The sequence below is a fragment of the Penicillium crustosum genome (assembly GCF_028827405.1).
Source record: "Penicillium crustosum strain IBT 35664 chromosome Unknown utg000005l_segment0_segment0, whole genome shotgun sequence".
NCBI lineage: Eukaryota > Fungi > Ascomycota > Eurotiomycetes > Eurotiales > Aspergillaceae > Penicillium > Penicillium crustosum.
The window spans coordinates 3891414-3912962 of NW_026623126.1; the positions used below are offsets into that span (position 1 = coordinate 3891414).

At 47.8% G+C, this 21549-nt stretch overlaps 8 protein-coding genes across 8 annotated transcripts; 5 read left to right on the top strand and 3 right to left on the bottom strand.

The window, feature by feature from the left end:
- Nucleotides 1-317: 317 nt before the first annotated feature.
- Nucleotides 318-789, top strand: N7487_012147 (uncharacterized protein; the record flags this gene model as incomplete). Its single annotated transcript, XM_056879877.1, has 2 exons — nucleotides 318-323; nucleotides 583-789. The coding sequence occupies 2 exons, from the start codon at nucleotides 318-320 to the stop codon at nucleotides 787-789; spliced, it is 213 nt and encodes a 70-aa protein (XP_056725196.1).
- A 6-nt stretch (nucleotides 790-795) lies between these two features.
- N7487_012148 (cytochrome P450) lies at nucleotides 796-2484 on the top strand (the record flags this gene model as incomplete). The annotated part of the gene is made up of 6 exons (XM_056879878.1): nucleotides 796-947; nucleotides 997-1188; nucleotides 1244-1395; nucleotides 1463-1707; nucleotides 1758-2029; nucleotides 2091-2484. The coding sequence occupies 6 exons, from the start codon at nucleotides 796-798 to the stop codon at nucleotides 2482-2484; spliced, it is 1407 nt and encodes a 468-aa protein (XP_056725197.1).
- Nucleotides 2485-3023: 539 nt separating this feature from the next.
- N7487_012149 (uncharacterized protein) lies at nucleotides 3024-3817 on the bottom strand (the record flags this gene model as incomplete). Its single annotated transcript, XM_056879879.1, has 2 exons — nucleotides 3024-3617; nucleotides 3665-3817. The coding sequence occupies 2 exons, from the start codon at nucleotides 3815-3817 to the stop codon at nucleotides 3024-3026; spliced, it is 747 nt and encodes a 248-aa protein (XP_056725198.1).
- Nucleotides 3818-4627: 810 nt separating this feature from the next.
- On the top strand, nucleotides 4628-5509 carry N7487_012150 (uncharacterized protein; the record flags this gene model as incomplete). The annotated part of the gene is made up of 1 exon (XM_056879880.1): nucleotides 4628-5509. The coding sequence occupies one exon, from the start codon at nucleotides 4628-4630 to the stop codon at nucleotides 5507-5509; it is 882 nt and encodes a 293-aa protein (XP_056725199.1).
- An 857-nt stretch (nucleotides 5510-6366) lies between these two features.
- On the top strand, nucleotides 6367-8394 carry N7487_012151 (3'-5' exonuclease; the record flags this gene model as incomplete). Its single annotated transcript, XM_056879881.1, has 1 exon — nucleotides 6367-8394. The coding sequence occupies one exon, from the start codon at nucleotides 6367-6369 to the stop codon at nucleotides 8392-8394; it is 2028 nt and encodes a 675-aa protein (XP_056725200.1).
- Nucleotides 8395-8598: 204 nt separating this feature from the next.
- On the bottom strand, nucleotides 8599-9849 carry N7487_012152 (uncharacterized protein; the record flags this gene model as incomplete). The annotated part of the gene is made up of 1 exon (XM_056879882.1): nucleotides 8599-9849. The coding sequence occupies one exon, from the start codon at nucleotides 9847-9849 to the stop codon at nucleotides 8599-8601; it is 1251 nt and encodes a 416-aa protein (XP_056725201.1).
- Nucleotides 9850-11180: 1331 nt separating this feature from the next.
- On the bottom strand, nucleotides 11181-12221 carry N7487_012153 (uncharacterized protein; the record flags this gene model as incomplete). The annotated part of the gene is made up of 2 exons (XM_056879883.1): nucleotides 11181-11696; nucleotides 11751-12221. The coding sequence occupies 2 exons, from the start codon at nucleotides 12219-12221 to the stop codon at nucleotides 11181-11183; spliced, it is 987 nt and encodes a 328-aa protein (XP_056725202.1).
- Nucleotides 12222-18546: 6325 nt separating this feature from the next.
- Nucleotides 18547-21467, top strand: cyc8 (putative transcriptional corepressor Cyc8; the record flags this gene model as incomplete). The annotated part of the gene is made up of 7 exons (XM_056879884.1): nucleotides 18547-18745; nucleotides 18808-19094; nucleotides 19160-19339; nucleotides 19393-19485; nucleotides 19546-19702; nucleotides 19767-20219; nucleotides 20278-21467. The coding sequence occupies 7 exons, from the start codon at nucleotides 18547-18549 to the stop codon at nucleotides 21465-21467; spliced, it is 2559 nt and encodes an 852-aa protein (XP_056725203.1).
- Between the last annotated feature and the right edge of the window lie 82 nt (nucleotides 21468-21549).

The following is a 21549-nucleotide window of genomic DNA, read 5'->3' on the forward strand; positions in this document are numbered from 1 at the left end:
TTCACATGTGACATAAATATCGGAACGAATAAGCTCCGTGAGGGCAAATAGAGGTCGTTGCCACGCCCAGGGTTTAGTGTCTTCAAACAATCCATTTATGGTAGCCTATTTACCATTAATTAGCGTCGTTGTATAATATTTCATATGTAAGCTGCTATAGTCATTAGTTTATTGGATCCATGGATGTACTGAGTAGCCGCGTTTCTGCAAACCCGCCAAACATATGAATCTTGGAAGCCAATCCAATCAGAGGGCTTGGATAATTTCAGTTACACAGACAGGCCGCCTTGTATTTCGTAGATGCAGACTGCGTGAATATGCACGTACACCCCGCCTCACCCCTCCTATATGCAGACGACTGACCTATCGTAGAGTGAGAGATCCTCGATCAAGTACACACGTCCTGCAATGCTACATTCGTAAAATACAGAGACCAATCAATAGTTAATATTCATATTGCAGGTATCTGTGTCAAAACAAACCCCTCTTTAGCGCTTTAAAAGGCCATCCTTCCAGCACCCCCCCTTGATCTTTTGAATTTTTATCTTTAATATCAACATCAGCATGTTGTCAAAATTGTAGTTGGGTCTTCTCATTTCCTTTGGGCTTTGGATTGTTACAACCCTTCGCGGCCGCAAAAAATATCCCCTTCCTCTTCCTCCTGGTCCGAAACAGAGGCCCATAATTGGAAATCTGAAGGACCTTCCGACGCCAGATCAACAAGATTGGATGCACTGGCTGAAACATAAGGAGTTATATGGTAAAAGAGAATTCCTGCGTAATATGTAACGTGGGATGTTGACCGTTGCCAAATTAGGTCCCATTAGCTCACTTACTGTGCTGGACAAACATGTCATTATCCTTAACGATGCCAATTTGGCGGTGCAACTACTAGAAAAGCGTTCTTCTATACACTCAGGACGTCCAGAAAACATGTTTACTGACATGTAAGTGAGAGCATTGCTTGCGTGATACCAGGGTAACTGATATCGCCAGGTCGGGTTGGCAATATGTTCTTGGAGCGCTCAGAAACCCAGACCATGTAAGAAAAACACGAAAGCACTTGTATCAAGAGATAGGTTCAAAGAATTCCGTTTCTCGTTTCAACAATGTTCAGACAGCCGAGGTTGGTCGTTTCCTGTTAAGGGTATTGGATGAGCCAGACAAACTTCATCAGCACATACGGAAGTGAGTCAATTCCTCTATTGGACATATTTTATTACACAAATTCTAATTTCAATAGGGACGCTGGAGCTATCGTCTTGAAGATTGGGTACGGGTATACTATTGAACCTCATGCTCAAGACCCTCTTGTAGACCTGGCCGACAAGGCGATGGAGGACTTCTCATACGCCTTGCTTCCAGCAACTTGGGCAGTGGAGTTTCTTCCAATAAGTAAGTAGTGATTGACGATTTACATCGATACACTGAATTATGAAATATCATCTGACTCTCCGGCTAGTGAGATATCTCCCAGCCTGGCTGCCTGGGGCGGGATTCGTGAAGATCGCTCAAGGCTACAAGTCAAGAGCACAGTCGTTCAGTGACGTTCCATATGCATTTACCAAGCAAGAAATGAGTAATGGTCGCTTCGTGCCATCTTTCTTGTCCAATCTTCTTCAAAACAATCCTGTGGAGCCCGGGACTGAAGAAGAAGACATCATCAAGTGGTCAGCTGGATCTTTATACGCAGGAGGCGCAGATACAGTAAGAGAAAATCCGGACTGTACGCATTATATTTGACTGACAAAAAGTAGACTGTCTCCTCTATTGCAAGTTTCTTCCTCGCAATGGCTCTTTTTCCGGAGGCGCAACGCAAGGCTCAGCAGGAACTCGACACAGTAATTGGGAGCGGTCGACTACCTGAATTCCAAGATCGAGAAAATCTTCCATATATGGATGCACTAGTCAAGGAGGTTCTCCGATGGCATCCAGTTGTACCCATGAGTGTTACACACACGTCAACTCAGGACGATACATGCGAGGGGTACTTCATCCCCAAGGGATCGTCTATTCTTGCAAACATCTGGTGAGTTGTTCCTTTCCATTGCAGGATACAGTAGTTTCTGATACAGTTTTCAATATTCTAGGGCATTTACGCACGATCCAACGGTATATCGTGACCCAATGACCTTCAGCCCGGAGCGCTTTTTGACCTCCCCCGACGGAAAACTCCCAGAGCGCGATCCACACATGCTTGTGTTTGGGTTTGGTCGTCGCGCCTGTCCTGGGCGTACTCTGGCAGACGCGAACGTCTTTCTCACTGTTTCACAGGCTCTGGCTGTCTTCAGTATCTCGAAACCAGTACAAAATGGGGTTACTCAGGATATCCCACTAAAGTTTCTCCCCGGGGTCATTAGCCATCCCGCTCCATTCAAGGTGTCAATCCAGCCGCGAAGCGCGGTTCATGAACAACTCATCCGAGACCTCGAACGGCACTATCCTTGGGAGAAGAGTGATTCCGAATTCCTCCCAGGCAAGTAGATGAGAATCCGTGTGTATCCTCGAGTGAACTCATCTACTTACGTGGGTGCGAGAACCCCTCGATTAACTACAGCTTCGTTGTCTTCCTCATCCCTAGTCCACCCATGGAATCTATGCCATCGATTAGGACTATATCACGTCGCATTCGGTTACAATGAGTCCAACATCTAATATTATCGAACTTCCTTCTCATATCGCAAAGCTGTCGTGTTTACTTATCTATGTCCAGCCACTCACGAGATGGTCATCGAAAGTCTCATCAGCTTTCATGACCGACCTATGAAACGGGCGTTTCTGGGGAAATGAGGTTGTCATAATCTGTGCTTTGGGCCACACACATTTTAACTGCGGCTTCCAGGACTTGAAGGCCGGGGAAATAGTGACATCAAACCAAAGAGGTTATTACTTTTCTCGGTCTGAAGGATTTGACTGTGAAAGGACTATTGGTATCTACAGTTTGAGCGGCAACGGAATTCACCTGAATTATGTTTTATATCAATTGTTCTAAACTGAGAGATTTGGTCATGCATCCTGGTTTGCTAGTAAATTTTCACTGGGAGGCGACGTTCTTCGATCAAACTAAGTCGGAGCTCATTTAGTGTCGAATAAATCGCAGGATCTCCCAGTTTGATAGCATGGTAAAACTTCCTATAGCCTTCTTGCAGCTTGTTTTCGTCCAAGATATCCGTACCATCAACATACTCCAGCATATAGCTCAGAATAGCCAACCAATAACTCTCGCAAATAGAGTCCCGGTCACGGCAAAGTAACAGAATCAGAGCCTCACAATAACTCATAGCACAGGGAATCTTCACAGCACAAGGATGTGACAAGAAACGCCCTCGGCCACGGCCTAGAGATGCTGACGGGAGTCGGTCATCCGAGGCAAGCATGATATCTGGGTTTTCATCAGGCAACAAGTCAAGGTCTTCAAACTCCCATAGGACATCAGATTTTTGATAAAGCGAGACTGCAAGCTCATCATTAATATGTAGGTGCCTAAATATTGTGGGGACTCCGAAAGTACCAGAGTGCGGGCAGCCCGAGCTTTCGTTGCAAGGTAGAAACCCAGCGTTCATAAGTGAAGAGAACACGGCCTGGGCGAGATCATCTGGAACAACGAAAGCGGCTTCCTATTGAAACACTAGCGGGTGCTCTAGTCAATCAAGATAATGCTGACATCCACAATCGTGGGCACTCCATAAACAGTGAGCAGATAGTTGCCCCAAAGGAGGTTTGGAACACCTATTGAGTCAAGAAGAGTAGAAATGGACCAGACAAGGTCATTGTCCAATTTCTGTTGCGTGAAGTGGAAATCGGCCATCCTCTCCATGAATGTGTGAGGGTTAGGTATTAGGTGTCTGGCTTCTCTTCACTTTAACAAAGAGATGTACGCGACCGGCGACATAGGTCAGTCACATAATATTTCTACTTGGAACTTGACATGCATTCGCTTCATTCTTGGCGGTTTGAAGTTCGGGCATCAACAACCTCACTTTGGAATCCTGATCTCCACGCCATCCTATTGCAGAGTTGTTTCGCATATATCAATATTAAGCATGAGCAAGCATGAGCAAACAGTAGCTCAGTTCCAGATATAGAAGTCTAATCCCCTTCTCTAATCTACTTTGTTTCTCATTTTCTCTTCTCATAAGTTAAATAGCCATCATATGGAAATCAACAGAGGCTAAATTATCACAGATTCCTAGTTCCATATAGTATCCATGTTCTACCTCAACAACAAGGCGGATAGATAGATAATCCCATATATCACACCATTGTTTCGGGACCATTATTCTTAGAGACTAATTAAACCATCTCCGCTTTGTTTACTACCTTTTTGTTTTGATCTAAAAGAGGATCTCATGAATCATCTTAGCCATATCCTTTGTTGCTCTCTTTTGTCGATGTCAAATACAATAAACAATGCATTTTCAAAGCTCGAGGCTCAAAGCTGCGTTCTAAATTAACACTGCCTCGGTCACAAAGAGCGCGTCAAGTATTTAATATTCGATGAAATCCATTCCAGCTCTCATTCCATATTCACAGCAACTATTCAATCAATCCAACGATCCAATAAGTCCAACGATCCAACAACCAACACAATTCAACTCTATATTACTTTTCATCGTTACCCTTCAACATGGTCAATTACACTTCTGGTATAGGTCCACGGCCCGAAAGAGGTTTGTGGGATCAACTTGGTCTTTATGCGGACCTTCAGTCCAGAGCTACTGTTATGGCCGCTATTCGAAGAGTTCACGACAGCGAGCAAACTACACATATCCTTGGTGGTAAGATGGCTAAGCACCTTCTTCACTCGACCTTGCGTAAAGCAAACATAGAGGCTGGTTTCGTCGCTGAAATACCCAATCTACCAGCATCTATCCAAGGCCGTCCTCAAGCTGACCTTGTTGAGTGTATGATGGATCTTTGTCGTTACTACCGGGCATATGATCCCACTAGATGGGGACTCCCTGCACCGCTCAAGGCTGGATGGCAACCACCGCCTCCACCTCCGGCTCCGGCTCCAGCACCCGCCCCGGCAAAGGCCCCGGCAAAGGCACCTGCTCCAGCACCAGTTCCAGCTCCAGTTCCAGCTCCAGTTCCAGCTCCAGTTCCAGCTCCAGTTCCAGCTCAAGCCCCTGTACCTGCACCGGAAGCATCACGTAAACGAGGACGAGATGACGCAGATGACGACGATTCTAAACTTCCAGTTCATAAGAAGCTAGCATTTGGGGAGATGCCAGAGTATCCAGACTTGCCAGATCCTGCCAGTTTATATGTCCAAGGGCAAGAGGCTATTCTAGGAATGAGAGCGCCGCGGGATGATGATGATGATGATGATGATGATGATGATGATGATGATGATGATGAAATGGAAGAAGTGTATGGATCAATAGAATACGACGAAACGGGAGAGGTTTATGAATCAATAGAATATGACGAAGCGGGAGAGGCTTATGACTCCGCAGAAGATGATGAAATGGGAGAAGTATCTGACTCGGAAGAAGAGGAACTTTAGATATAAGTCGACGATAAGTAGGAGAGGGAGAAGGGTAGAGAATACTGGGCTTGTTCCCAGAGGCCTACGGTTTAGTTTGTCCTTTTTTGCCTAGTCAAACGTTTTGTATGCATATTGACAGTCTTTTAGAATTATATATGATAAAGATTTTGTTTTCTATATGTGGAGCACCAACTCCAATAGTTCGTCTGAAGATTATTGCACCTAAACGCGTAAATCACTATTAAACATAGAATATAGAATATAGACGACGGGCTCATTAAAACCCCTAGAAATCAAGAGTTGATATACTAATAAGCAGTGGTTATAACCTATAGGTAAAGAAATGGTTATCAATAGTAATTTCTAAATTATAAGTAGCTACGGGTACCTTATCCGACCTCGGGACATTTTGACATCCTAATAATAACCTTGGAAGCCCCGCAGGATATTATTCACAGTGCTGATTGGAGAAACTCTTTTGCACTGTTCTTGGCTGTGATTGGCGGTGACATCTGGGTGCCTCCATTGGCCCGATATTTCAGGCACCATTCCAACCCGGTAGAGTTGGGCAGAATCTCGGCTTGGCCAATTTCATCCCTCTTCAATTATCGATTCACTCTACGCTTTTGCCTGACCAGTTGAACCAGGTAATTCGGACACTCAAGGCTGTTCCATCGATTACATATCGTTGGCTCATTGACCCATACGCTTCCATAGTGATTACGGGCAAAGTGTCACGCCTACCAATCTTTGCTCCCCACGTTTGGGCTCGATTAGGCAAGACATACACATATTGCTCCTTCCATAATAGCTCTTCGTACACCCAAGTCACGACAAAATTGGAAAACAACACACCAATCTCTATTTTTTCTATCATGGCTTCACCCACGACAGCCGTTGACAAGTTATTTGTCTGTCCCGGGTGTCAGAAAGGTGGCTTCAAAAGCATCATTGCTGTCAAGACTCATTTTGAGTCCAAAGGCCACAAACTCGCTTGCAGTCCATGCGACGAATCATTTGAAACTGTAACGGCGTTGTTCAAGCATTTTCGGAAGCATGAAAAGCCCTTAGATGGTTGTGATCTCAAGTCCCTCAAGTCGACAAAACCAGCGCCAAAGAGCACAAAGGAACAGAAGTTCCAGGATCTTTCTGAGCTCTTGCCTTCTAAACCTTCGAAATCAGCTCTAAAGTCCGTGAAATATAACAAGCTCCCGGATCTGTCCGAGTCTTTTGTCAAGCCTGCAAATCCATCGCCCAAGACCGCGAAGGATGACAGGTTACAGGATCGTTCCGAGCCCGTGCCTGTCAAGCCTACAAAATCCATTGCAAAGAAAACAAAGCTTGAGAAGTCCCAGGATCTTTCTGATTCCCTCCCTGTCAAACCTACAAAATCCATTGCAAAGAAGACAAAGCTTGAGAAGTCCCAGGATCTTTCTGATTCCCTCCCTGTCAAACCTACAAAATCCATTACAAAGAAAACAAAGCTCGAGGAATCCCAGGATCTGTTTGAGGCTTTGTCTGCCAAAACTGCGAAACCCAATCCAAAGAAAACAAAGCTTGAGGATTCCCAGGATCTTTCTGAGCCCGTGCCTGTCAAGCCTACAAAATCCATCGCAAAGAAAACAAAGCTTGATGAATACCAGGATCCGTTTGAGGCTTTGTCTGCCAAATCTGCGAAACTCAAAAAGAAAACAAAGATTGAGAAGTCCCTGGATCGCTCTGATACACTGCCTGCCAAGCCTGCAAAACCATCTCAAAAGTGCACATCAAACCAGGCACCAACACGTGCTCCATTGAGCACAGAGGCTTTTGAAGATCTATGGAACAAGACCTCTGAACTTGACACCCAGAATGCGTCATCACCTGCCACCCAAAACGCAAATTACCATGTTTCGCTCGAGCCGCTCGAGCAAAGCTTGATCTTTCGCTACTTGTCGGCACGATGTCACTCGGAAACCCGTCTCGCCACCCGAGGCTTCACCTTTCGGGCTGGCTTGGCAGATATCGGCAGACGCCCGTCGAAGAAGCCCCCTCCGAAAACAGGACATTTCCGCCAAGTTCCTCGCTCCGCAGACGGCTTGCCAAAAAGGAAAGCAATTGTCCTTGACTGTGAGATGGTGCAAGTCGAAGCAGGGCGTCGGGAGCTTGCTTATTTGAGCGCAATTGACTTTTTGACTGGCGAGGTTCTCATCGACAATTATGTGCAGCCGAAATCTAGAGTTGTGAATTGGGATTCTCGGTTCAGTGGGGTGACTCCTAGTGCCATGAACAAGGCTGTCAAAAAAGGCACAGCCTTGTTTGGCTGGGAAGGCGCGCGCTCGAAATTATGGGAGTTCATGGATAGCGAGACTGTCCTCATTGGTCATTCTCTTAACAATGATCTTGACGTCTTAGGTATTATCCACTGGAACGTTGTCGACTCCTCTATCATCACCAGTGAAGCGGTGTTTTACACTGTACATGCCGGTGAACCACTCAACCGCACATGGAGTCTGAAGACCCTTACCAATGAATTGGTCAATTATGACATCCAAGTCGGGAAGCAGGGCCACAGTGCGCTGGAGGATGCGCATGCGACACGGGATATTGTGATATGGTGTCTGCGATACCCGGAACACCTAAAGGTATGGGCGGACAATGCTCGGGACCAAGAGGAGCAGCGCGCGTATGAGAGGGAGTTGAAGAGGTCGACAGAGGAGGAGGTGAAGGAGCAGAAGAGAAAACATGATATGGAGATAAAGATCCAGATGTTGTCTCGTGGTGTGACTGGTTTGGATATCCATGACATTGGCCTATCTGATGATGATGCTAATGGCCCTGATTCTTCTTTTGTCGACCATGATGCTGGTGACGTTGAATACGAATCGGTAACTATTGAAGCGGCCGCAGCTTCATTCTTTTGATACTATCTGTTAATTATGATATTATATGACAATTCAATTATAAGTGTTTAGCCGTGCAATCATTAGGCTATTCGCTGTTGCTCTCCTTGTCTTATATTCGACAAGGGATATGCTCCTGCAAAGCAATACGACAGAAGTGAACTCTGTCCACAAAATAAACACCAGTCAAATTCACAAATCCCATGGCCTTAACAAAGCACAACTTCACAACCTAGAGGCACTGTTATACACAGTGACCACTGTCGTCATCGACACAGTTCGTGTCTCCCCGGCAATACTAAGAGAAGTCTGCCCCATTATCGAGTGACTCAGCCTAGTATTGAAAGTGACAAAACTAGGCTGGATGCTAGTCAAAACACCGAGGCGCTTCCCATCACTCGTCAGACCATCGTGTCTAAGAACAAGTCGAAGCATCCTCCCAATATCGACCGATGTATCACTTGGCCCAGCAAAGGTGACAATAGGGTCCTTTCGCTGCTCAAAAGCTTTCTCTAAGCCCAAATGCTGAACAAACACATGCTCATCATTGGGAATCTTATAAAAGCTCTCCTCGCTCGGTTTGACAACAATCTCAACTTTTGACAAGATACTCATCTTAACCGCAATAATATCAACCCGTTGTACAACATCCCAAATAGCACTACTACTCCCATCCCTCCGCGGTATAACCCTGATAACAAGCGGAATCGGCGACGAATCATCAAGCTGGATAGCAATCGGCACATTCATCACAACCTCAAAGCTGAATCCCGGAACAGAAGATACCCCAAGAATCTTCCGCGTCTTCTGCATCACGGATAAATCCACGCCCCGCATCGACGGAAGCAATCGCTGGCTGCGCACCCGGCTCGCGATACTACACTGCTGCAGCGCGAACCGGATCCCGCCCGCGTCTACAGTCGGAAAGCCCAACGTGATGGGTGCTGTCGCACGTTGGACACGCCACAAGCCATTTCGCATATACCGCAGCTGCGCCTGGAGATAGTACTCGATGTAGACCTTTGCTCCGGCCCATTTGGTGGAAAATGTCCCCGGTAACGGGTGCTGTGTGATGCAGTTTGCTTCTAGAGGGATGAAGCTCTCTTCTTGTTCGTGATTGTGGACTGCTGACGATGAAGTTGCTTCGGGGATATTAATTGAGAAAGGGATGTTGATCCAGTCGGTTGGAGTGCTGGGCGAGGGTATGTGTATAGGTCCACGTAACAAGGTTTGTGATGGAAGTTGGAAAAGTTTCCAGTTGCCGTAGGATGAGACTTTCGATGGATAGCCTTCTGTTATTAGGCGGGCTCTTGTGCGTCCGATCAATGTAAGTGAGATCTTGGCATCTGGGGTCACGATGTGCGAGTGCCGGTTCACGCTGCCGATTATAGTGTCCCCGGCGGCATATATCCATATTGGAGGGGCAGCAATGGATATATTGAGGTTAGGGCCTCCGGTTGTCTGGCTAGGATGCATGCTTCCATGGGAGTTGGAAGGGAGGTTCCTTGAATGAAATTTGGATAACCTTGGAAGAGATGTGTTTCTTACATAACTCAGGGGACAGGGAGAGCTAAAATATTAGTTAGCCAAATACGACCCCTAAGAGTCACAAAGAAGAAGTTGCAAATTGTGGAGATAATCTCTACAGGGGTAGTCCTACGGCGTAGACGGGTGGTTCAACAAAGGCAAGCAGGGATAGTGATGGGAAATTCCCATTCCGGTATGGGATACTACACAGTGATTTTAGGGGAGTAGATGTAAAGTCTTATTCAGTGAACGGTACATATCTCCACTGTTCGGTTTTTGCCAGCTCGTGTTGACCTCGACATCATTTGTGACTTCATATGTATACAAAGCCTATATCTCAGGCACATGGTCTTTCCAATATATTCTAGTCCTTGCCTGGCGGAACAAAAGAGCATACTTGAAGACGATAACCTCAGGCTTTGTCAAAAACCTATTCTAACAAGGGGGAAAGATATCAAAGTAGAATCTTAAATATAACATTCCTGGTATCATCTTGGGCCAACTAGATCAGATGATGACCTACGCCGTAAGGGCAGAGACCGCATGAACGACTGACTATTCTTGTATTACCTACATATATTGAAAGGCATGAGATAATCATCTGAAGTTATGATTTCCAGTTTCCCTTCGACTACAAATACTTCTGGTCATCTATCTTACAAGGATCGGGTGACAGACAGAATCCTACAGTGTTTACTTCAAGCGAATACCAGGAATAAAAGGCATTAAACCTGGGTATCAGATTCACACTCGAGAGCAGTGCATACATACAACCTCCTCTCGCAAGCAAGTTTCATACATACAAATACAGTTCCAAGGCAGGTCGAGGATCTCCCACCAGCTCACGAGACAAGACAATATAAAAAGCCTTGAGTCGAGCAAGGGGAGGCATCAACCACACCCCGATAATCTGCAGGACACAAGAACAAAAAGGATACACGTCGAAATAATTTCGATGTCACTATGCGCCCACCCAGACGCCGTGTAAAAATAAAAGCCAATCCCAGACGCCGCGTGCATCAACGATGCAGAATGTGTATAGTCATAGCCACCAGGGACGGAGGTAATATCAGCAGGTGAAGGGTAAAAGTAAAGTAAAGCGAGGTCGTTCCACGTATTCCCGGTGTACGCCCATGTACCGAGAGGGGAGGGGAGGGTATCAATGTAGTACGGGACAATATTTCAAGGTAAGGGGGAGTGATGCAGCTTTCGTGAAGCTGGCGGTGAGATGTATCACTGATTTGGCCTGCTTGATTCTGGCGGGCTCTTATTGGAAGTTACTATGATTTTCGGGCTTTGCATAGCCATGACCGCCACCATTTGCAGACTCCGAGAACGGCGGTGCGGCCATCGTCCTTCCGCTCAGTGCCGTCCGGGTTACCCAGGACCATGGAGAAGACCCAGAAAGAGGCCGCTGTCCATGCGAACAGGAGCATCACAATGCTGAGTAATGGGGATAGGATCAGGACGAAAATTGAAGTAGTCACCGCGTAAACCTCGCTCGGCTCAGATATGACTGACGGTTGGTCTGAATCTGGATCTGGGCGAATCCATTGGGTGGATTGGGTCGAGGATGATCGGCCTTCCACTGATGGTGGCTGCAAGCAAACTAGCCGCTCATGGATGTGAAGGACAGGAGAGAGGAGATCGCAAAGTTGTGATGCGAACGTCGTGGCGCGGAGGTATGAGGAAAATGAGCAGAGACGGAAAGGTGAGACAAGGAGGGCGAAGAGGAGGGCGAAGATGGTATATAGAGAAGCGCCGAATGAGTATAATGGAGCGATTGTGAGGCGGAACTATCAATCCTTTATCAGTAAATGAAACATTGGACCACTACATTGCGCACTTACCAGCATCAAGAGAGCATCTTGGCCCTCATTAGTGATTATTTCGTGATCCGGGATGGCTCGTTTTCGAACACGGATTATGCTGGGGTTGGACTGTTCCCCCGACATTAATGACGGCCGGTCTGTCCAGCTGCTGGGGGCCCGCTCTTCCTTGTGTGCACCACTTGATGTTGAGCCGGCCGGAACGGAGTCTGTCTCTCGTATGTCTGAACCGGGCCACGAAGGTCCTCCTAGTGTTTGGTTATGGTATACACGGTGTGTCCGTGAGCCTGATGTGCGGGGACTGACGTCGCGGCTTGGTATGGGAGAGGAGGGTCGAGATCCGTCTACGGGGTGACCCAATATAGAGGATTGCTCTTGAGATCGACGGGTAGCCGGTGGAGGGGTGACGATCGAGCTGTGAGGTTGTGTCGTTCCAAGAGGTCCCTGATCCTGATAGTAGGCGGGACTATATGACATCTCCGGTGACCGCATGTCGGGCGAGAGGATAAAAGCAGTGGGTGAAGACGAAGCAAGAGTCGTACAAGGTAGACGCACAGAGGGCGACTATTGCATGTAGAATTCACCGCATGGTTTCCGTAGTCGTAATCTTTCGGGCATAGGGGGCTCTCTGTTGACAAGTCGAAGGGGGAAGGGGGCGGGCAGGAAGGGCGGAAGAGAGACTTATAAGAGACAACGGAGGGCCGCAGCCTGAAAGAGCGGAAAAGCCAGGAAAGCCCAGGAAAGGCCGTGCCAGACAGCGGAAGAGCATTTCCTGCTGTTTGCAGTCCCTCTCGCCAAGACGCCCAGATGCCGAGACCTTGGCATTGAGTCGAGCCTTGTATGGGGTACAAGAATCCTTTGTGGGTATCCTGCTGATCCTTTTATCTCAGATCCCGATCATGGCTATCTCAGAGCGTACACGATAACAGGGTACGGTCATGTCGGACAAGATGTGCAGTTGTCCTACTGTGAAACAAAAATGCTGAGTGGTCTGGTCAATGGTGCAGATCGAATTACGAGATTTTACCACCCGCCAAGGCGCCAAGCAGCCACCGGGGATGATAAGTCAACTATTTCCGGTCTCTGATTGGTCGATGACGACAAGATGATCCGCGCTGAGACGAATCCTGGAGTCTTGGCGGTAATAGCCATACGCACGTGATAAATGTATTACTCCTATTGCTCCATCTATATAATCTTACAATCTCCCAAAATTACATGGATAACCTGTATGTTGTATTGTATCTGCATTCTATACAATTTAATGCTCGCAGAAGTGGATCTCACAAACCCTCACAGGGCTACTATATACCCCATGGATGTCTACAACGAAATCAGGGGCAACACAGTACCCCCCAAGGGAGGGTCAACGCCCAGACGCCGAGAGGTTGGCGGGTGTTGGCATTTCGATTTCGGGGAAATAGTTTTCAGATTGTTCAATATCTCTTACCTAACTTTTGCCAATAATTGTCCTAAGTTTCGCCCAGGTGCATAGTGAGAGCCAAAATAGATACTCCGTACCTATCTTGATCCCTCTTGTCAGATACCCCAGCCCTGACAGGAAGAGTCTTGGAAGTCTTGGCCTCCTGGTCCTTTCATTCCGCTGCTCCGTTGAGATGAATCCGATTATATCAACGAATCAGCGCCTCCGACATCCGCTTCAGATCCAAAATTTGCTTTCTCCTCAACAGATTTCAACTCTTGGCTTGTAGGATTTTTCTATCTGGATGCCTAGACCCTGTATACAAAACCGTATTCTCTGCTTGGCTTCCCGGGTGAGCGGTCAGGAGTGACTTGATTGCGTGTTCTGTGCTCGGCAAACGTAACGTTGCCGCACTCCCGGTCAAGTCTTCTGTTTTTTCCTTTATTTACGGCTGCACGCTGTCCAACTAATTCCCCTTGGCTGTCCGTCTTTCCTCAATCAACACGAGAATCATGTGCTTTTTCTCAAATTCAGCCAGTGATCAACCATACAACTACCATTAGCCAAGCACGCAATGGCATGGCATGACAATGACAGGTGGCGAGTGTAGATCAATCACATCCCCCCAAATTTGGGTGATATTATAAACCTTCCAATATGAGGGGTCGTGGTCTGCTCATGTGCTAGCTATGGACTACCGTCAAAAATGATCGACTCTTCCATACCTCTCAAGTAACGCAGATATCCGATCGGCCACACTATCTACCTGTCATATTAGTCGACTTGTGTGTCATTTATCGCGCATTCCCCTGGGAAATGAGAGGTACAACGTTATATATGAAGTCACCTTTCCCCCTTGACTGCACGCAAACTTGAGGTCGCTATCTCCAAGAAAAATTTCATCTGAGCAGCTCTTCTTCCTGGCTCTTCGCTGATGAGGCACCAACCGCGCCCTACGGCACATATATCCAGCTTCTCTTCCGGAAATTGTCCCTCATCCCACATGAGGTAGTTTTCACTGATTTTCCCCGCACATTATCCATTGGCTGCATGCTCATCGAAGTGCACCACGAACGAACCTCCACTAGCACTATCGAATCAGATAATGGATTGAGGACTTGAAATACAGAAGCTTGGAAACAATTTACTAATGTCGCCACTAAGATTTTGAACATCGGTTTGCCAATGTTCGCCAACCTTGACCATTTCGTACAAAGGTAGGTTGGAGATTCTGCACATGCTTATGCGCTCGATCCTCGAATCTCGGTACTCACAATCCCATCCACGGATTCCAATATTGCAACGGCTCCCCTAGAGCTATTTGCTACACATGTGCTTTTCTAGGTCCCTTTACTTGGCTTATACATCTCAGCCAAACTGGCAATGTGCCGACTTGGTAAATTACCTTTCTACATCCTACCATAATCGATATTCATGATCAGTTTGGCAATAAATGCGATCTCCAAAGATTGCGTCTGAGCGCTCTTAGTATCCACGGGTATCTTTTTCTTCGCGTACGTTGAAGTGTAGATTCTTTTTATATACCCTTGCTTGATTAGATCTAATATTTCGTGCCATTTCCTTGAAACATATTAGAAATGCCACAAATCTCCGTGTCGCATCTGATCACGTGCTGGCTCGTTAGCAAGGTTGACTTTTAGGCAAAGTTGAGAGTAAAACAAGGTGTCGATATTTAAATGGTTTGTCTGTTTTTTAGAAATATATGTAGTTTGTTGTGAATGTAGCCGTGCAAGAGAGGAAATCCAAACAAATGTGGGGTTGAAAAAATCGTGTTTGTAGCAAAACATATATATATTGTAATATACATAATGTCGGACCTATTTCGAATGCAACAAGCGATCATCAAAAAATCCTAAATTCTAAGGTAGTTCCTTTACCCAAATACTCCTTGGTTCAACTCGAAATATATCCCCTCAGTACTTATGTCCATCAAGAGATCTCATAAAAACTTAGGTTCCCTGATTTGTGGCTGATGGGGGCTTGCAGCCACAAGTGATCAAGATGTGACGGGCTAGATTTGGAAGTCAGCTAGCTGACCCCTACATCAATAACTGCTTGGTATTATTGGTTTAGCGGTACCTGAAAAGGACCCCCGGGGCCGCGTTGAAGGCTTGAGCCCGCCTGGGGTAACCCATGCAACCATGCAACCATGCAACCATGCAACCATGAGACCCTCCTGATCGCCTAAAACCACCTAACGTCAAATGATAAGCATCTGCATCTAGACATCATATATGACTAGACTTATATCCCTGCCCCATCACCAACACAAAGCAACACAGACATGTTACCCAACAGAAAGTACCTCACACAAGAAACAGCATCTGTGCTCCCCCACGTCCTTGAACCACGCATCTGCATCACCGAGCCCGGTTGGAAATAGCGCATTGTCAGGCCAATCCCCCTACGATACCTATCTTATCAGTGATCGGGGAGAGTAGAAAATGGACGCATCTATTTTCGCTTTTGGTCTTTTTTCGAGGTCACACAAATCGAACATCTGTGTCCCAACTGGACCGGGCTTCAATCCCTGCGCTTTGCACTATCAAGTCTTGGCAAGACATGACTTGAAACCTTTATCTTTTTTTTTTTTTTTGTTAGGTTTGAGTTGCTTTGCTATGCTTTTTTTTAAAATTTTTTTTTTTTAATTTTTCCCTCTTATAATCTAACCATGAGGCGGATGATATCCACCGCGGGCAAATGGTGGAGGGTTTACCGTTGACCGTGCAGGTGAGCCACGTCCAAGAAGAACTCAATTTCATATGAAAATACAATCTGCATATGGCTTTGCGTGATGCCTCTCTCTCCCGCTGATCAACTCGGAAGCGCCAGTGATTCATGCAATGTCAAGTCTAGCTTTGTTTTCCTGGCCCACACCCCCTGCCTCGATTCTAACTCTGGAACCGTGTTGCACGGTCATACCCACCGCCTCGGAGCATGGCGTCTGCGAAATCCCGTCGCAGGGGGTCTTGGTTCTTACTATTTATTTATGGTCTCAAGATAAGTCATGGGCGTTCTCCACAGTGGACACAATGATGGGACCGCAGTGCAGAGGCATGCGCGCGGCTGATCTGTTTTTGACCGGGTTATTGCCGTGATTCCCGGAGTGCTTTGGCTTTTGACATGCTTCCGAGATTTGCATTTGCAGCGAAGTCATTCTCTTTTTTTGTTCAAAATAAGAATTTATATATCCTGTCCTAATTGACCCAGACTCGGCGAGAACACTTCAAAACAGCAGGGATTTAGATGGGGAAATGGAAGAGAAAGAAAAAGGATTAAAAAAAAGGCTAAAGGGTAAAATATATAGTCTATTGACTCGGTCGGCAAGTTAAAATAACAAGCGGCTGTGAAACCCAGATCTCTACCTACAAAGTAGGTACCATCCATAATAAGACAGTTGTTGACCAAGGCTGTTGGGAAACACCCCGTTTCACAACCTTCCAACGGCAGAGACGGCGGCTCGGCTAGCAAACCCTGATGGAGAAAATTGAGGCCCACGCACAAGTGGAGCCCGTCATTGGGGGAAAATATAAGGTACACATGGTCTCTAATATGGCCACGTATGTTTTATACACCGTTATACGGAGTACTATATATACTTTTGAAAGTAAGTAGGGAGACAATGGTATGTGAGCCATAAGGGGGCACTACTGGAATTTCCAAAGGCGGTTATCACGGTTGTCATATCCGGGAGTCTCCCGAGGTCCACTGGAAATGTGTAATCCAAGATCATCGCATCCACAAGTATGCACCAGCCACAAGCACAGGGCTTGACCTGTGGCTGAAGAAATTTAAAAATTGAAAACTGTGGACACGCTAATCCGCTTAAAGCGGGTACAATAATGACGGAAGGGGCGAATATGCAAGTCAAGGTACCCTGCATGGTACTTTGGTACTTTTTACCAAACAAATTCATGGACTTGCAAGAGTCAAGGGGGTTGGGATTGTGTACACGAAGTCCGGAGAAAAATGATGAGGAAAAAAAAAGGGAGAGGGGACACAAGGTCACTCGACAGCTGCACCCTGCACAGTTCCGGGTTTGGTCTGTCTGTGCTGGTCTTGCAGCCTATTGACGTATACAATAATAATCATAGCTATATTATGTACTCCGTACAGAGTAGCTGGATAGAGATAGGGCGAATAAAAAGTAAAAGGACTGGGTAAAGAAAATTAAGTAAAATGATTATTTCTGATCTCCATTCTCATTTGACGGAGGATTAAGTACGCACAGTGCTGGGCAAAAGGGGGGAACAGGGATCTGAGAAAGCCAATGCGGCTGCACGGCCCTGTGGGCTACATAGCACCACGGAGCACAGTTGCACTAACGCACCTTAGAGGCAACCACGGGGGAGTCCCCACTCGGCGTCTTTTGCCGGGGGTTTGTGTGTTCGTGTCAGGGAGATTGGGCATGATGGTTTTTTTAACAACGGGAAAGAAAAATTAATTGAGATTAATTCTAATATCTATACAAAGTAGGCATACGTTGAATAAATAATTATAAGAACTTCTTATATGCTTAATTCTTTTTTCATGAGATCATGGGTGGGTTTTGAAGATGGAGCCTAAAAAGGGAAAAAGAAAAAGAAAAAAAGAAAAAAAGAAAAAAGAAGCGAAAAATCAAAAAGGAAAAATCAAAAATCAAAAATCCCCCAAGAATTCCCAAAAAGGACAGAAATGGACCAAAAAGAAAAGAAATAATTCCAAAATAAAAATAAAACGAGCATAACCGCCTCCAGATCTTTCTCCACAGCGCTAAGCCGTTCCTGAGCGTCAGCTTGTATTAGATAATCAGTCGTGACGGCCGGGAGCTACCCAACCACTAGCGTCTCTTGGCGAATTTCACCTTTCCTGCCAGCCCCTCGACTCTTCCCTCTCTCTTCCCCCTTAGGCTTTCGGATCATCCTCAATTCTGACTTCCCCTTTCCCCACTGAATCGCCTTGTTTCTTCGCCTCTTTCTTGAATATCTCATTTTTCCCCTTCTACCTTCGCGCACCAAGCTCTACATAGCTGTGACCTCACCCGCTGCCCCCCCGAGATTGTGTCACTGCCCATCTCGCGCCACTCATTTATCTTCGGGATAGCGCCAAGGGCTAGTCGATTTTGGAAAACTGCCGCCCTTCACTGCTGGATAGTGTCGCGTTAGGGACATTTACTTCTTTCGCGACCCGTCCCTCCTTTTTCTCTTGCCTTTTGCCTCTCTCGTGCCCATCGGACATTGCGCCTCGGGATCGGCGTGCGACATCACAAGAGTACACTACACCAGTGTCTAATAGTGGTGTGAACTTGGATTGCATCATCGTGTCGCAAACCTACCCCGAGAGTTCGGTCGCGACACGGTTCAACTCAAACCATACTCACGATTCTCGGGAACCATGTCTCACACTCAACCATCACCCACCGCGGGCGTGGCTCCTCACCATGCGGCAGCGCATCTCGCAGCGCATGCGCAGGCGCAGGCGCAGGCCAATGGTCACATGTCAGCAATTCCTGTGCAAGGTCAAAAGGGAGTCCCTTCTCTCACCACCGCACAGAAGATCGCCACACTCAATGAACAAGTCTGGCTTCAAATAGGTAAGAAATCCTAGGTCATATACCTGAAATTAGCGATTTCTAACAGTGTGTCTCGTTTATAGGAAGCTTGACCGAATTGATGGGCGATCTCGAAGGTGCGATGAATGCCTACGAGCAGGCCCTGCGTCACAACCAGTGGTCTATCTCAGCCATGAATGCTATTTCATGCATTCTCCGGACAAAAGAGCAGTTCCCCAAAGCAATTGAGTACTTACAAAATATTTTGAAGTTGGACCCGAGCAATGGAGAGACTTGGGGCAGCCTGGGCCACTGCCATCTCATGATGGATAATTTGCAAGAGGCATACACCTCTTACCAGCAAGCCCTTTACCACTTGCGCGACCCTAAGGTAAGCGGTTTCCCCTCACATCGTCCCTGAAATACGTAGTCGCTGACTCCAATCCCCCTCATTAGGAACCTAAGCTCTGGTATGGAATCGGTATCTTGTATGACCGCTATGGTTCTTTGGATCATGCGGAGGAGGCTTTCTCGCAAGTGATGCGCATGGCACCCGATTTCGAGAAGGCCAATGAGATTTACTTCCGCCTGGGAATCATATACAAGCAGCAACAGAAGTTTAACCAGAGTTTGGAGGTATGTGAAATCTCTTGCTATGAACTTTGAGAGCTGTGACTAATCCATTCTAGTGCTTCAAATACATTGTTAGCGATCCCCCACGCCCTCTGACCGAAGAAGACATCTGGTTCCAGATTGGCCATGTTCACGAGCAACAGAAAGACGTAAGCCATGCTTCCCTCCGCCTTTTTTGATTTCTTATCTTATGCTGATGAAACCCTCAGTTTGAGTCTGCTCAATCCGCCTACCAGCGTGTCCTTGAGCGGGATCCAAACCACGCCAAAGTTCTCCAGCAACTTGGATGGCTCTACCACCAGCAGAGCAATGCCTTCCACAGCCAAGAGAAGGCCATCCAGTTTTTGGAAAAGTCCGTCAATGCTGGTAAGTACACTTTTACTCCCTCATCTGGGTTGTATACATTAAAACTAATCAATTCGCTCCCTAGATAACAATGACGCTCAAAGTTGGTATCTCCTTGGTCGTTGCTACATGTCCATGGCGAAATACCCCAAGGCGTACGAAGCCTACCAGCAAGCGGTCTATCGCGATGGCCGCAACCCTACCTTCTGGTGCTCGATTGGTGTTCTTTACTACCAGATCAACCAATACCGCGATGCTCTCGACGCCTACTCTCGTGCGATCCGCCTGAATCCTTACATTTCGGAGGTTTGGTATGACCTGGGCACTTTGTACGAATCATGCAACAACCAGATTGCCGATGCCCTGGATGCATACGGACGCGCCGCAGATCTTGATCCGAGCAACGTTCACATCAAGGCTCGTCTACAGCTTCTTCAGAGTCAGTTGTCTGCTGGCACGGCTGGACAACAACCACCCACTGCTCCCGCGCCTCAGCCACAGGATGTTCATCCTCAGGCTTATCAGGCGCCTGGCGTTGGTGCACCTCCAGCTCCTCAGTGGGGTGCCCCAGCCCCCATTGGCCCCCCCTCCACAAGCTCCTGCTCCCCCGAGACAGATTCCTGACTGGAACCGTGGTATCAACGAGCTTCAGTCTCAGAGCCAAGCTCCCCCATCTAATGGTCTCGACCAGCGCGAAGTCCGGATCCCCGGTGCTCCTGCTCAGAGTCCTCGACAGGAGCCTGGTCGGGCGTTCCCTGATCCCCGTGGCGCACCTCGCTCGCCAAAGATGGGTGATCCCAATGCCTACCCGCCGCCTCACACCCTACCTCAGCTTGGAAACGCTCCTGGTCCAGGCCACGAACGCGCTCCTAGTGGTGGCAATGCCTTCGGTGCCCCGCGAGGTGCTTTGCCGGGTAGCCTGCCTGGCGCTCCTCCTGGCCCCCCTGGACCTCCCGGACCCAATGGCAGTGCTCCTCCCCCTCCTTACCAGAATCGTCCTTTCAGTCCTGCTCCTGAAATTCGCCCTATTCGCGATGAGCGTCCCTCTTCGCCGGGCTCAGGATACCCTCTCCAACAGTTCCACCCCGGTCCTACCCTCCCCCCACAAGTTCCAGGTGGTAACTCCATCGCCTCTGGTGCTCCGGCCCCTGCTTCGGCTGCTACTGCTGCTGAGGCTGCCGCCCGCGATCGCGAAGATCGCCCCGCATCTGCAATGAAGCGCGGTCGCGAATGGGAGGCTGAGGCTGGTCCAGTCAAGAAGCACGCAAACGAAGAGAGCCGCGCTCGTCTGGATGACCAGAGCAACCGCCGCCCGAGCCCACCCGCTCGCTTGCCTTCTCCTGGTGAGATGCAACGACGAAGCTCCTCAGAGGCTCGCCGCGAGGACGCCCGTCGTGCCAATGAGAACTACCACCCCTCAGAGGCTGCTCACCACCCTCCTACTCTGCCTTCGATCCAAGACATGCCTCCCCGGCCTTCTGCTGGCCCCAGTCTTCCCCCGATGGCCGAGGGCACTGCACCAGCACCCAACGCTCCCCCCTCTGGACCTCCTTCCGCCAACACCCCGGTCAAGGAAGAACCTCCTCGCCCCGAGGCTCCTCCTGCGCACGAGCCCCCCGCGCGCAAAATGGATGTTGATGAAGACTACGATGACGAAGTTGAGGAAGAAAAGAAGACTGCTGCTGCCTCCAAGGGCAGCCCCAACGGCAGCGCTGCTGGCAACCCAGCCAACGGCGCCGGAAATGCTCGTGCCAGTACTCCATCCAAGGTCGAGCCAACGGCATAAAAAGTCTTTCCTCTCCCGGCCACAAAAGTGTGGTCTGGTTAAACCGGGCAAAGCCCCCAAATCTCTCGCTTCCTTGCTCCTC